This window comes from Odocoileus virginianus, chromosome 16, assembly GCF_023699985.2.
Source record: "Odocoileus virginianus isolate 20LAN1187 ecotype Illinois chromosome 16, Ovbor_1.2, whole genome shotgun sequence".
NCBI classification, from domain to species: Eukaryota; Metazoa; Chordata; class Mammalia; order Artiodactyla; family Cervidae; genus Odocoileus; species Odocoileus virginianus.
In genome coordinates, this window is record NC_069689.1 from 5,944,869 (window position 1) to 5,959,681 (window position 14,813).

Sequence of the window (14,813 nt, forward strand, 5' to 3'; positions counted from 1 at the left end):
ACAGTGGTGACAGTGTCAGTCTGCGCAGGTTTCAGAGGGGCCTTCCCCGAGAGGGAGGGAGCGTGGGGGTCGCTGAACCTTGTGGAGTTGTGACGGCCACTCACATCTGATGTTCACAGTGTTTTAAGGCTGAGATTTTTAGCTTGACTGCCCATTAGAATCACTTTGTTGCTGTTCGGCACACCAGGCTTTCCTGTCCTTCAGTGTCTCCCAGAGCTTGCTCAGACTCATAACCATTGAGTCAGTGATGGCATCCAACCATCTCATCCTCTGTCATCCCCTTCTCCTCCTCCTGCCCTCAATCTTTCCCAGCATCAAGGTTTTTTCCAGTGAGTTGGCTCTTTGAATTAGGTGGCCAAAGGATTGGAGCTTCAGCATCAGTCCTACCAGCAAATGTTCAGGGTTGATTTCCTTTAGGATTGACTGGTTTGGTCTCCTTGCAGTGCAAGGGACTCTCAGAGTCTTCTCCAGCAGCACAGTTTGAAAGCATCAATTCTTTGGTGCTCAGCTTCTTTATGCTCTAGCTCTCACATCCATACATGACTACTGGAAAAACCACGGCTTTGACTAGATGGAATTTTGTTGGGAAGGTGATGTCTCTGCTTTTTAATATGTCTAGGTTTGTCATGACTTTCCTTCCAAAGAGCAGGCGTCTTTTAATTTTGTGGCTGCAGTCACTGTCCGCAGTGATTTTGGGGTCCAAGAAAATAAAATCTGTCACTGTTTCCACTTTTCCCCTATCCGTCTGCTGTGAAGTGTTGGGACCAGATGCCATGATCTTAGGTTTTTGAATGTTGAGTTTTAAGCCAGCTTTTTCATTCTCTCACCTTCATCAAGAGACTTTTTATTTCATCTTCACTTTTTTTTTTATTAGTTGGAGGCTAATTACTTTACAATATTGTAGTGGTTTTTGTCATACGTTGACATGAATCATCCATGGATTTACATGTATTCCCCATCCCGATCCCCCTCCCACCTCCCTCTCTTCCCGATCCTTCTGGGTTTTCCCAGTGCACCAGGCCCAAGCACTTGTCTCATGCATCCAGCCTGGGCTGGTGATCTGTTTCACCGAAGATATTATACATGTTTCGATGCTGATCATCTTCACTTTCTGTCATTAGAGTGGTTTCATCTGCATATCTGAAGTTGTTGATATTTCTCCTGGCAATCTTGATTCCAGCTTGGGAATCATCCAGCCTGGCATTTTGCATGATGTGAGATTTTTAAGAGAATACCTACTATAGCCCTCATCTAATTTTATTTAATTGGTATTGGTTGAGGGGTTGAAAATGGTCAAGCACTTTTGACACTTATCCCAAGTGAGTCTCATCTGCAGTCAGGGCTTGGAATCAAAGACCTCCTATATAGTTATGAAGGGAGCGTAGGGAGCGCTGAGGCAGCAGGATGACGCCCTGCAGCGTGCGGTCAGCTGGCTTTGAGGCCCTGTCTCCTGTAGCCAGAAACTGCACTCACTGTTCACAAGCAAATCCTCAGAAGTAGTTATTCATCTCTCCCCTCCATGAGAGTTCCAGACATTTTCACTGGGGGCATTTCTTTAATATTTTTATGTTACATTTTAAATTTTTAAATACAAGAATTATCAAGGAAGATATAAGTGTACAGCATTAAAGCATACAGAATAAAAGATTAGTCCTAGCTTCTTCCCAAGGAGGGAAAAAAAACCAAAGAATAACACATCCCTCAAGATTGCCGGGAAAAATAAATCAATAACCTCAGATGTGCAGGTGACACCACCCTTATGGCAGAAAGTGAAGAAGAATTAAAGAACCTCTTGATGAAAGTGAAAGAGGAGAGTGACAAAGTTGGCTTAAAGCTCAACATTCAGAAAACTAAGATCATGGCATCTGGTCTCATCACTTCATCGTGGCAAATAGATGGGGAAACAGTGGCTGACTTTATTTTTCTGGGCTCCAGAGTCACTGCGGATGGTGATTGCAGCCATGAAATTAAAGACGCTTGTTCCTTGGAAGGAAAGTTATGACCAACCTAGACAGCATATTAAAAATCAGAGACAATACTTTGTCAACAAAGGTTCGTCTAGTCAAGGCTATGGTTATTCCAGTAGTCATGTATGGATGTGAGAGTTGGACTGTAAAGAAAGCTGAGCGCTGAAGAATTGATGCTTTTGAACTGTGGTGTTGGAGAAGACTCTTGAGAGTCCCTTGGACTGCCAGGAGATCCAACCAGTCCATCCTGAAGGAGATCAGTCCCAGGTGTTCATTGGAGGGATTGATGTTGAAGCTGAAACTCCAGTAGTTTGGCTACCTGATGCAAAGAGCTGACTCATTTGAAAAGACCCTGATGCTAGGAAAGATTGAGGGCAGGAGGAGAAGGGGATGACAGAGGATGAGATGGTTGGGTGGCATCACTGGCACAATAAACATGGGTTTGGGTGAACTCTGGGAGTTGGTGATGGACAGGGAGGCCTGGTGTGCTGCGGTTCATGGGATCGCAAAGAGTTGGACACGACTGAGCAACTGAACTGAACTGCTGCTGCTGCTGCTGCTAAGTCGCTTCAGTCGTGTCTGACTCTGTGCAACCCCATAGATGGCAGCCCACCAGGCTCCCCCGTCCCTGGGATTCTCCAGGCAAGAATATTCGAGTGGGTTGTCATTTCCTTCTCCAGTGCATGAAAGTGAAAAGTAAAAGTGAAGTCGCTCAGTTGTGTCCGATTCGTAGCAACCCCTGGACTGCAGCCTACTGGGCTTCTCTGTCCATGGGATTTTCCAGGCAAGAGTACTGGAGTGGGGTGCCATGGTCTTCTCCGAACTGAACTGTAAGACTTCTATTATAGGGCTTCCCTGATAGCTCAATTGGTAACGAATCCACCTGCAATGCAGGAGGCCCTGGTTCCATTCCTGGGTTGGGAAGATGGGGAAGGGATAGGCTACCCACTCCAGTATTCTTGGTCTTCCCTTGTGGCTCAGCTGGTAAAGAATTCACCTGCAGTACCGGAGACCTGGGTTCGATCCCTGGATTGGGAAGATCCCCTGAAGGCTACCCACTCCAGTATTCTGGTCTGGAGAATTCCATGAACTGTATAGTCCATGGGTTTGAAGAGAGTCAGACACGACTGAATGACTTTCCCTTTCATGCTATTATAAAATCACAATGGATAAAATATCCATTCAAAGTGCAGAATGGACCAGTGGATGGGTGTTCATGTAACAACAGATACAGAAGGTCCTCTGTGTCGTTTTCAGATTGCACACTACAGCCTCCTATTCAGAAACTGTCACTTACTGATATAAAATGAAATGTGAATATCCATCATTTCCTTAAAGACTTTCTAAAATAACTCCTCTCCTTTTCAAATAATGTGTGTGGGAAAAAAATGAAATAATAAAACAGATTGAAAGCATCTTCTTGATTCGCCCTCCTACCCCCCACCCCTTGGTCGTGAATGTTGGATTTTGTCAGAGGCCTTTTCAGGGTCTATGAATTTAATCTCTGAATTTTCTTTTTTCTCCTAGTTTTACTAGTATATAACTCTTATATAATGGCTTTCCTAATACACCACTTTTGGAAATAAACCACCTTTTCATGGTGTATTTGTGTGATGTAGGCTTTTAAAAATGGTGTTAGGCTGTCCTATTTGGAGGGGGCTCTGTCTTGATCATGAGGAGTCATTATCACATTTAGATGTCAGTGTTGTTATTGCTTCTTGAGAAGAGTTCAGAAATCTCCCTTTAATGTTAGAATGCTCTGGAACGATTCATGGAGCACCAGGGCTCTCTGGACACTGATATGTTGGTGGAATTCCCCTGTGAAATATCTGTGCCTGGTATTTTTTGTGAGATAATTCCATCATAACTATCTCTGTTTCCTCTCCAGAAATTGGTTTGTTTAAACTTAATTTCTAGTAGAGTCAGTTTCAATAACCTATATTTCCTTAGAAAATTTCCATTATCTTAAGTTATCCCATTCATTTGAATTTGTTCTGTAGTCTCTTATGTTTTCTAGTTGTGTGCTAATAGTTGTTTTCTTTCTAACCATTTCCTGTTTTATTTATTTTTGAAATTTGAGCCCTGTGTCTAGCTGTTTTGAAATTTGGATATTCCCTTTTTTTTGAATTATACCAAAGGTGTGGTTTTGTGTAGTGATTTGCTTTGTGTTATTTTGGAGACATAGATTCAGGCAGTTGCCTTTACTTCGGCCACCCAGATGTTTCTCTATTTTTTGCATTAGCCCTTTTTTGGGGGGCGGGGAGGGCAGTAGGTTTACTATAATGTAATTCACATATTATTCAATTCACCCTTTAAAATGTATAATTTAGTGACTTTTTAGTTTAGTCACAGAGCTGTAGGACCAGCACCAGTCACTTGTTAAACATTTCATTCCCCTAAAAAGAAATAATGTACTCATAAGCCATTCCTTCCCCATCTCTCCACCCGCCTCAGTTCAGTTCAGTCGCTCAGTCGTGTCCAACTCTTTGTGACCCCATGAATCGCAGCATGCCAGTCCTCCCTGTCCATCACCAACTCCCATAGTCCACTCAAACTCATGTCCATCGAGCCGGTGATGCCATCCAGCCATCTCATCCTCTGTCGTCCCCTTCTCCCCCTGCCCCCAATCCCTCCCAGCATCAGGGTCTTTTCCAGTGAGTCAACTCTTCTCATGAGGTGGCCAAAGTACTGGAGTTTCAGCTTCAGCATTAGTCCTTCCAATGAACATCCAGGACTGATCTCCTTTAGGATGGACTGGTTCCGTCTCCTTGCAGTCCAAGGGACTCTCAAGAGTCTTCTCCAACACTGCAGTTCAAAAGCATCAATTTTTCGGCACTCAGCTTTCATCACAGTCCAACTCTCACATCCATACATGACCACTGGAAAGTGAAAGAGGAGAGTGAAAAAGTTGGCTTAAAGCTCAACATTCAGAAAACTAAGATCATGGCATCTGGTCTCATCACTTCATGGGAAACAGATGGGGAAACAGTGGAAACAGTGTCAGACTTAATTTTTTTGGGCCCCATAATCACTGCAGATGGTGATTCCAGCCATGAATCATCCACGCTTACTCCTTGGAGGGAAAGTTATGACCAACCTAGATAGCATATTAAAAAGCAGAGACATTACTTTGCCAACAAAGGTCCATTCCACTGGCCCTCAGCAAATCAGTCTACTTTTTCTTAAACATGTTGGTCTTTTTTGAAAATCTCATATAAGAGCAATTGTATGATATGCGTGTGGTCTTTTGTAGTTGGTTTCCATTAGATAGCATTGTTTTCCAGGTTCCCCATCTTGTAGCACATATCAACACTATACTCCTTTGTGTTGCAGATAAGAGTTTACTTTATGGATAGACCATGTCCATCAGTTGATGAACATTTGGGTTGTTTCCCTTTCTGGCTGTCAGATGCTGCTGTGTGTGGCTGTGAATGTCTCTGAGTGCATGCGTATTCATTTCTCTTGGGAGTACACCTGGGAGTGGAATTGCTGGTGTTTATTCTCTTTGAAGAAGAGTTTTCCCCTTCTTCCTCCTCCTCGGCTGTTTCAGTAGACTCTGGCGTGCAAGAGGTCACGATGGACCCCTCTCTGGTGGACATCGTCTTGTGGGCAGGACGGTTGTGGAAGAACATGACACCTTTGTCCTCAGGTGGTCTGAGTTGTGGAGCACAGAAGGACATTATATGAACACGTGGCCCCTGACTCACTGATTCTGGAGCCCTTGGAAAATGCTGGGTGTTTGCTTAGATGACTCTGAGTACTTCACTCATTTCCTTTCTAGCAAATGTGTGGCTTTCTTGGATATCAGGCAGTTTTTAAATAACTTGGAACTATTTTGACTTTTCTCTGTGCTGGACCTTCTTTAGTCATGGTAAAGATTTTCAGCTTATTTAGAAGTTATTAATTCATAATAATTTTATTTAATTAGAAATGCAATAATTAAACATGCTTGATATATATATAAATAAACATGCTTGAAAGTTAATGGACTTTCTGTTGAATACAGTGTACAAAGACATTATAGTGTATTATTTCAATAGAGATTCTTAGTGTAAGTGAAGGAAGTTGATTTTCACATCTACTGGTATTTTATTATATAAAAATAGCTTCTGATGTATATGCTTATTAAAACTGTCATTCTATGAATTCTTTGCCAGTGTTTGCAGTGTTTGTGGGGCACCACCAATTCCCTCAGGAAACTTTCTGATAAGCAAAAAGGCACTGAGAATTTCAGTGTTGAGAATTTTTAAGTGTGTTCTGGTTCTTAACATTGGCGTAGTTGGCAGTTTTCAGTTTTCTGTTCCACCCAGCATTACATTCATTAAGAGCTGCGTTCCCATACCAGAATCTCTCATCCTCATGCGTGTCTGGACAAGTGAGGAGTGTTTTGTGTAGGACTGATTGTAGAGGATGTCCTGATAATGACATTTTACTCTTGTTACTTCAGGCTCCTGGATTTGGATTTGGAATTGCAATATCTGGTGGAAGAGATAATCCACATTTCCAGAGTGGGGAAACCTCCATTGTGATATCAGACGTGCTGAAGGGGGGGCCTGCGGAAGGACAGTTGCAGTAAGTGTGATTCTTTCTCCTCGTGGGCACAGGTCACAGGGACTCTCCTGCCCTCTGCCACCAGCATGTCATGCTAGTGATGCCTCTAAATTAATGTGTTTATGCTTATCTGTCATAAATGGAAAGCTAGTTTCACTTACTGTAAGTAGGTCACTGTAAAAAATAAAGATAGTGAAAAGAAAACTTGTTACTCAGTTTGGAGTAGAATCTAGTCTTCAGGAGCTGCTCACCAAGAGTCTTACCATTTCTTGTTGAGCAGGAAGATTAGCAAGATAGAAGAGAGGCAAAAAATGCACTTGCAAAAACATGAGTATGATTAGGAGGATTGAAAGAAAACTGGAAGGAGAAAGGCTTTATCTTTAAAGATAGAATAATTTTTTCCAGACTTTTGACCTAGTATCATTGGATGCATGTAACTGTACCAGTAGAAGTCATCTTGTGTGCTGTGCTACTTGATCAGGGTTTCCTAGGTGGATCAAGTGGTAAAGATTCCGCCTGTGAATGCAGGAGACCCAGGTTCGATCCGTGAGTCAGGAAGATCCCCTGGAGATGGGAATGGCAATCCACTCCAGTATTCTTGCCTGGGAAATCCCATGGACAGAGGATTCTGGCGGGCTACAGTCAGTGGATTACAAAGAGTTGGATATGACTTGGCCACTGGCCAACAACAACAGCAGTATACCTGTTCAATCCTTTCAGGAACCTTTGTATTAATAGGTAAATATAAATGACCTGTGGTTAGTTACTTGGTAAACATTTCTTGTGGGCTAACTGAAAGAAAATAGTTGTACATTTTTATAATTATTGATCTGAAGATAGATTAATTAGCCCATAATGGGAATATCTTTTTAAAATCCTATCTTGAAAACACCTTTATAAACTTCTCTGTGTGATTTTGTTTAACATGTTGTTTTGATCATTTTTTTGCTCTAGGGAAAATGACCGAGTGGCAATGGTTAATGGCGTCTCCATGGATAATGTTGAGCATGCATTTGCTGTTCAGCAACTAAGGAAAAGTGGGAAAAATGCAAAAATTGTAAGTGTTTTTACCTCTGACTTTATAAAGGTACCAGCTGTACTGTTGATATGTTTTTGGTGTTTGATTTCATTCTTCCCATTTAAGAAAATAAACTCTGGGACAGTAGTTCAAGGTTAGTTATTTACCCATACCGCACCTCTTCTGATACTGGTGATATGTTTTGTCACTAGTGTGTATTTTCTCAAAGCTCAGATTCCAGGATTTTTTTGATTATAGAGGAAGGGAGGAATTCCTGTTTAAATAGTTACTACTTTATGGCTTAATATTTCCTTTTTTAAAAAACACTTAGATGGAATCTTGACATATAATCAGTTTAGTCTATAGCCCTATTTTTCTCTTACAGAATTTGTTTAATGGGTAAATTTTATGTCATCCCTTAAACACATACAATGTTGCTACCTTGTTACTGTGATACATTTTGAGGAAAGAGGGTTGTAAGGGTTGTTCCAGTTGTTCAGGGTACTTTTGTTGTTTTTTCATATGTTTGCTAGGCTCTTACTTCATATTTAAGAAGTTGTTTTTTTTCCCGTTTTTCTTGTTTTTAGTAAGAGACAAAGTTCAGTAATCTCTCAGTAACTGGCCTCAAATCACAGTTAAAACTAGGCAGTTGTGACAGAGAATGGATTTAATCTTAAAATCCTACTTTAAAAAAATTATATCTACATAGAGACTTCCCTGGCTGTTCAGTGGTTAGGTCTCTGTGCTTCCACTGCAGGGCATGGGTTCAGTCCCTGGTCTGAGAACTAGATGCCTGCACGCATGTGGCCACAAAAATATATACATGTTTATTTCTACATAGAGGAGCACCTTAGCTGCTTCGCTGCCCCGTTTCTTCTTCATCTAAACTCTGAAATGCCTGATTGAGGTTCTATGAGGCCTTGGCTCCTGTGTATGGAGCAGAAGGCAGAGACTGTCCTGCCCTGTCCCTTGAGAATCTTCTGCTTTGCAGCAGACTGGCTGAACCACAGTGGACCCAGCAGAGATGAGAGAGCTGGAGTGAGGAGGCCTGCCTTGGTATGACCTCTGGGAGCTGTGCCGAGAGCCAGAGGGGTGCTTCCTGAGACTGCCCTCACCCCCAGTCGGAGGCCCTCTCACTGGGTGCAGGCTGCCATGTCCACTGGTGTGGACACTCTGCAGCAGTGTCCCTACTTTTCTCATTGCAGCGCTCCCCGTGTTCAGTTACCGCATTCCAAATGACAGGCAGCTTCTAATGTGCTGGTGTTTTCACAGCTTTCATTGTAGTTGTGTTTTTACAGCTGTAACGCTGATGTTGTCTTAAAGTGTGGTTCATGTGCAGACTGGCTAGTTGATGGTAGAGTTTTTTCACAGTTTTTATAACATGAGATTGTAGTGTTTACAGAAGCAAATTGCTAATTTTTGTAACTGTTGGTTTTTATAAATTGAGTAAGTGTTCTTTGGTTGTGTTGCTGCATATTCCAGTTGAGTACCTTAGATAAAATGAATTTTTCCTCCTGTACCTGAAGTTATGGGCTTTAGTTCCAACTTCATTCTTCTGGAACATGGAACTGGTTTGTTTTTTCATGCAGAATGTTTAGTACGTATGCTCCACATCAATAATACATCCAGGAAAATTGTTACCTGTACCCCAGACTTTCTCACCATAGAAATGATTTGTAAGAAGCAATGATTTTCTATTATGTATTTGAAACAGCACATGTACGAAGCAGCCTGAGTTTTCCTCTCACTGTGCTTGGCTGAATAATTTGGGAAGGTGGACTTAAGGTTAGGCAAGTATTTTTGCTCTTCAGGGAGAAGCTGTAGAGGGTTGGTTGGAATTCTGTTCAGTCAGCAAAGGGTAGTTGTTCACTTCTGCATCTAAAGAGAGTAGATCATGTCATCTGTTGATGCTAAGTTTTTCATCACTGTTTGAGGATAAAACCATAGTATCTTACAATGTGGCCTTTCATTGTAGGATGTCTTTACCTCCAGCCATAACAAGAGCCTCAGATCTTATATATGCTCCCCACCCCTGCCCAGTTCTGAGTAACCAGCTTCTTCCCTCCTGCTTTCTGATCTACTAGTCTTCCTTCTTCCCTGTTCTCTTACATATTTATGGTTGTCAGTTTATATCTTTCCATAAACTAAGACCACACCCCTCCCCTCCCCTCCCCGCCGGGTGTTAGGCTCAGTAAATTTCTTTCCCACTGAATTAAAATCTTAGAACTCCTTTGATAATATAACTACCATTAATGGGCTTCATTTTGTTTAACAGTAGGTGAAGAGAAGATAGAAAAAGTTTATAGCGTACTGAACATGTATAATTTTTACTAAAATTCTGAACATACCAAAAAAAGCATTATGAAGTGAATGGGCAGAAACTTTCCAAAGATGAGCTATGTGAATGCTCAGCTGAGTGTGTGAATGCATGGCTGTGTAGTGTCTCAGTGTGTGCGCACCTCACTCTTCCTCCCCCGCTTGCTCATGGGCATTTAAGTGTCCAGCTCCCACAGGTATTTTTTAAAAGTTGTGTTAAGGATCGTCATCTTCTACCTGCTTGTTTAGTTCCTTTTCTCGGGAGTGGCTTTTTGGAGTCAGGTGGCATGAATGACTTGAGGTACGTGGGTTGCTGTTTTGCCAGTCAGAGAACCAGTAAGGTTTTGAGAGAGTCCAATTTCATCAGCCCTTGACATCTCTGCCAAACTGATGGACTAAACTTATGTCAAAGAGGAGTCTTATCTTTTTTTTTTTTTTTTTTTTGGCTGTGCTTGATCTTCATTGCTGCACTGGCTTTTCTCTAGTTGGGGCGAGTGGAAGCTACTCCAGTTGTGGTGCCCAGGTTTCTCATTGCAGTGGCTTCTCTTGTGTCAAATGAGGATTTTTAAGTTACAGGTGGATTTGATCATCATGTGGTGTGTATACTTCCCGTGATGTTTCTTTGCCTGTTCCTGTCCTTTGCCCTTCCATTGTGATGCTGTCACACTAGTGTCTCTATATTAAGGTGATTAGCCTTTTGTTGTATATCCAACATATGTTGTTTTTCCAATTATTTTTTGAGTGTGTGTAAGTTTATGGTATTTTTTTGGTTTCTTTTTCTGTTACCTTGTTTCATCGTGAAATGTTTTCATTTTTATCCCGTCATATCTGTCAGGCTTTTACTTGACTCTGCCTTTGGTGCTTACAGAAGTCTAAGCCTTTGGTGCTTAGCAGAGTTATAAAAGTGTGTATCTTGTGTTTTATTCTGGTACCTATGTGATTTCATTATTTTATTTTATATTTGAATCTTTTATTCAGCTAAGCTGTTTTGAAGTAAGCATTTTCTCCCAATTTTTGTGTCAAAATTTTCAGAGTTGGGACTTACTGGCAATTCGGTGATTAAGGCTTGTTACCCTTCCAGTGCAGGGGGTGAGGAAGGGGTCAGTCCTTGGTCAGGGAGCTAAGATGCCACATGCCTCGAAATCATGAAACCAAATCATAAAACAGAAGCAAGACTGTAACAAATTCAGTGAAGATTTTAAAAGTGGTTCTCATCAAAAAAAAAAACCTGAGAAAATACTTGTGTTAAAATCAGGCATTATCAGCAAGCCTTTGTGGGTTTATTCATAGTATAAATGGAGAATCATAGCAGGATTGGATATTTTTCAGTGAGTTAAACACTTACTGGGTGCAAATACTTCTCAGGGAACTTGAATTTCAGCACGCTTCATGAGGAGGTACACACGGTCATCAGCATAATGCACATAACCAGAGATGGAGAGGGCTGCAGGCACAGATTTCAGAGGAGTGGTGTATACTCAGTGTCCTGGGGGAATGATAGGGAAAGCTTGAGGACTCCGTTGGTTACTTTGTTTTTGTTTTTGTTTATACTGTGTGTGTGTGTGTGCGCGCGCGCGCGCGCTCAATAACTTCAGTCCTGTCCAATTCTTTGTGACCCTATGGACTGTAGCCCACCAGGCTCCTCTGTCCGTGAGATTCTCCGAGCATGCATACTAGTGTGGGTTGCCATGCCCTCCTCCAGGGGATCTGTCTGACCTACGGTTTGAACCTGCATCTCCTGCATTGCAGGCAGATTCTTTACCCACTGAGCCACCTGGGAAGCCCTGTTTATATCTTGTTATTGTTGTTCAGTTGCTGAGTTCTGTCTCACCCTTTGCTACCCCATGGACTGCAGCACACTAGGATTTCCTGTCCTTCACCATCTCCCAGAGTTTGCTCAAACTCATGTCCATCCAGTCGGTGATGCCATCCAAGCATCTCATCCTCTGCCACCCTCTTTTCCTCCTGCCTTCAGTCTTTCCTAGCATGACAGTGTTTTCTAGTGAGTCAACTCCTCACATCAGGTAGCAAAAGTATTGGAGCTTCAGTATCAGTCCTTTCAATGAATATTAAGGGTTGATTTCCTTTAGGATTGACTGGTTTGATCTCCTTGGTTTCCAAGGGACTCTTTAAGAGTCTTCTCCAGTACCACAGTGTAAAAGCATCAGTTCTTCGGTGCTCAGCCTTCTTTATGGTCCAACTCACATACACACATGACTACTGGAAAAACCATAGCTTTGACAATATGGACCTTTGTCCCCAAGGTGACATCTCTGCTTTTTAATAATGCTATCTAGGTTTTCTATAGCTTTTCTTCCAAGGAGCAAACGTGTTTAAATTTCAAGCCTGCAGCCACCATCTACAGTGTTTTTGGAGCCCAAGAAAGTAAAATCTGATACTGTTTCCATTTTTCCCCATCTATTTGCCATGAAGTGATGGGACTGGATGCCATGATCTTAGTTTTTTGAATGTTGAGTTTTAAGCCAACTTTTTCACTCTCCTCTTGTTCCTCTCCTCATCAAGAGGCTCTTTAGTTCTTCACTTTGTGTCGTTAGGGTGGTGTCATCTGCATATCTGAGGTTGTTCTTATTTCTCCCAGCAATCTTGATTGCAGCTTGTGATTCATCCACAAGTTGGATGGATATGGTTATACCTTACTAGGCAGCAGCTGAAGATCGAAGTGGTAACAGAATAGCTTCTAATACCAAATGTAGGAGGTGGAAATAGAGACGAGACTCAGGGAGGCAGTTAGGGGTGCCTTACAGGGAATGTTGCCCAGAAGGGCTCAGCAGGGCAGTACTGGGAGCAGCAGCACTGGCAGCCTTTTCTGTTAGCACAGGCCTTGGCTGCCTGTCCTCTCCACATGCTAGCGTCTTGCTCCTTGCTGACCTTCAGCTTCAATGTTATTCCCTCCGAGAGGCCTTCTCTGATCACTCTTGGTGGTCAGAAGGTATGGTATTAAGTGTGGAGCAGCCCTTGAATAAAGTTAGTCACAAAAAGAAGAGAAAAGATGATGACTTGGAAATGAGTAGCACATGCATATGCCAGTTAGTAGGCAGAGGACAGACTGGAGGTAAATAGGGTGGTACCTGGGGCAGGGGGTGGTAATTGATGAGGAAAGGTCATGCAGGAAGGGAGGGATAAGAATAAGCTCCTCTGAAAGTGTGTTGCTCATAAGGAGGAGGATGGACTTGTCTTTGAGACCAGGAAGGAAGACTAAATAAATGAGATACTGAAAACATGTAGGAGTGGAGGGGATGTGAAGTGACTGATCTCTGGAAATCAGCCCAGATGAATGATGTCTCAGAACAGTTTGGGGCATTCTTGTTAGTTGATTCCACAGAATCTAAGGCAGCCAGAGGTAGATGAGAGGATTGCTGAAGAAATGAAAGGATTCTTTGAAGTAAGATGAATTTGTAGAGGATGACGTCATCATAGAGTAGTAGGGGGATGTGGCCACCCAAAGGGGACCTAGCACAGGATCATGGTTTGTCCTGGCACATGACCAGCCTTACTGAGACACAGGTGACAGCCAACAACACTGTGCAAGTTGAAGGGGTGCAGCAGGCTGATAGCTTCATGGAATGATGACCATGGTATGTGCAGTGAGCATCCATCACCTCATAGAGATAAAAAATCAAAGGAATAGAAAAAATTTTTTAATTAAGATGAAAATGCTTACAATTTATTAGTCTTATCAACTTTAATTATATTTGTTATGTTGTCCACGACACCCCCTACTACTCATTTATCTTATAAAGGGAAGCTTAACACTTTCTGATTTTCTTCATCCAATCTCCCACCACCTTTATAACCACAAGTCTGACCTCTTTTTCTATAAATTTGTTTGTTTTTGGAGTATAATTGACCTACAACACTTAGTCCCTGTTTAACGACAGGGAGTGATTCTGTATTTCTCTACATTTCAAAGTCACCAGGATAAGTCTAGCTACATTATGTCACTACACAAAGGTATTACATAGTTACTGTGTTTCCCACACCATATGTTTCACACCCATGACCCATTTATTTTGCAACTGGAAGTTTGTACCTCTTGGCTTCTCTCTTCTGTTTCTCTCCTCCTCTGGCCCGTTTCTTCTCTGTATCTGTAACTCCATCTCTATCTTGTTAGGTTTGTTCATCTGTTTTTTAGATTCCACGTATTATTTTAGTTAACATAATGCCCTCCAGGTCCATTCATGTTGTTGCAAATGGCACAACACTGTTCTTTTTCATGGCTGAATAGTATTCGTGTGTGTGTGTGTGTGTGTGTGTGTGTGTGTGTGTGTGTATCAAATCTTCTTTATCAATTAATCTATTGATGGACACTTGCATTGCCTCTGTTTCTTAGATATTGTAAATAATGTTGCAGTGAACATACGAGTGCAAATGTCTTCTCTCTCTTCTTAATTTTTTTTGGCCTTGTGGCATGTAGGATCTTAGTTACCCGGCCAGGGATTGAACTTGAGCCTCCTGGTGTGGAAGGTGAGCCCTAACCATTGGACCACCAGGGCATTCCCATAAACGTCTTTTCTGTTTAGTGCTTTTGTTTTCTTTGGATAAATAGGAGTGGAATTTGCTGGATCATATGGTAGTTCTATTTTTAATTTTTTGAGATGGGTTTAGGCTATTTTCCATAGTGGCTGCACCAGTTTACATTCCCACTAGCAGAGCATGAGTATTTCCCTTTTCTCCACATTCAGCACTTGTCCCTCATCAATGCTCGTCATTTGCCCTTGTTTTTTTAATAATTGCTATTCTAACAAGTGGGAGGTGATATCTCATTGTGGTTTTGATTGGCATTTCCCTGAATGTTAGTAATGTTGAGCATGTTTTTGTGTGCCTGTTAGCCATCTGTGTGTCTTCTTTGGAAAGATGTCTATTCAGATCCTTTGCCCAGTTTTCAATCAAGTTATTGATTTATGTATTTGTTGATACTGAGTTTTGTTAAGTTCTTGGTA

General features: G+C 41.9%; 1 protein-coding gene across 2 annotated transcripts in view; it reads left to right on the forward strand.

The window, feature by feature from the left end:
• The window catches only part of TJP1 (tight junction protein 1), a 341,213-nt gene that overhangs the window by 273,259 nt on the left and 53,141 nt on the right, over positions 1–14,813 (forward strand). For both annotated transcript variants that reach the window (XM_070477665.1, XM_070477664.1), the window contains 2 exons: positions 6,415–6,539; positions 7,473–7,575. In XM_070477665.1, the coding sequence (XP_070333766.1) occupies positions 6,415–6,539; positions 7,473–7,575 (228 nt within the window). The remainder of the gene's footprint in view (positions 1–6,414; positions 6,540–7,472; positions 7,576–14,813) is intronic.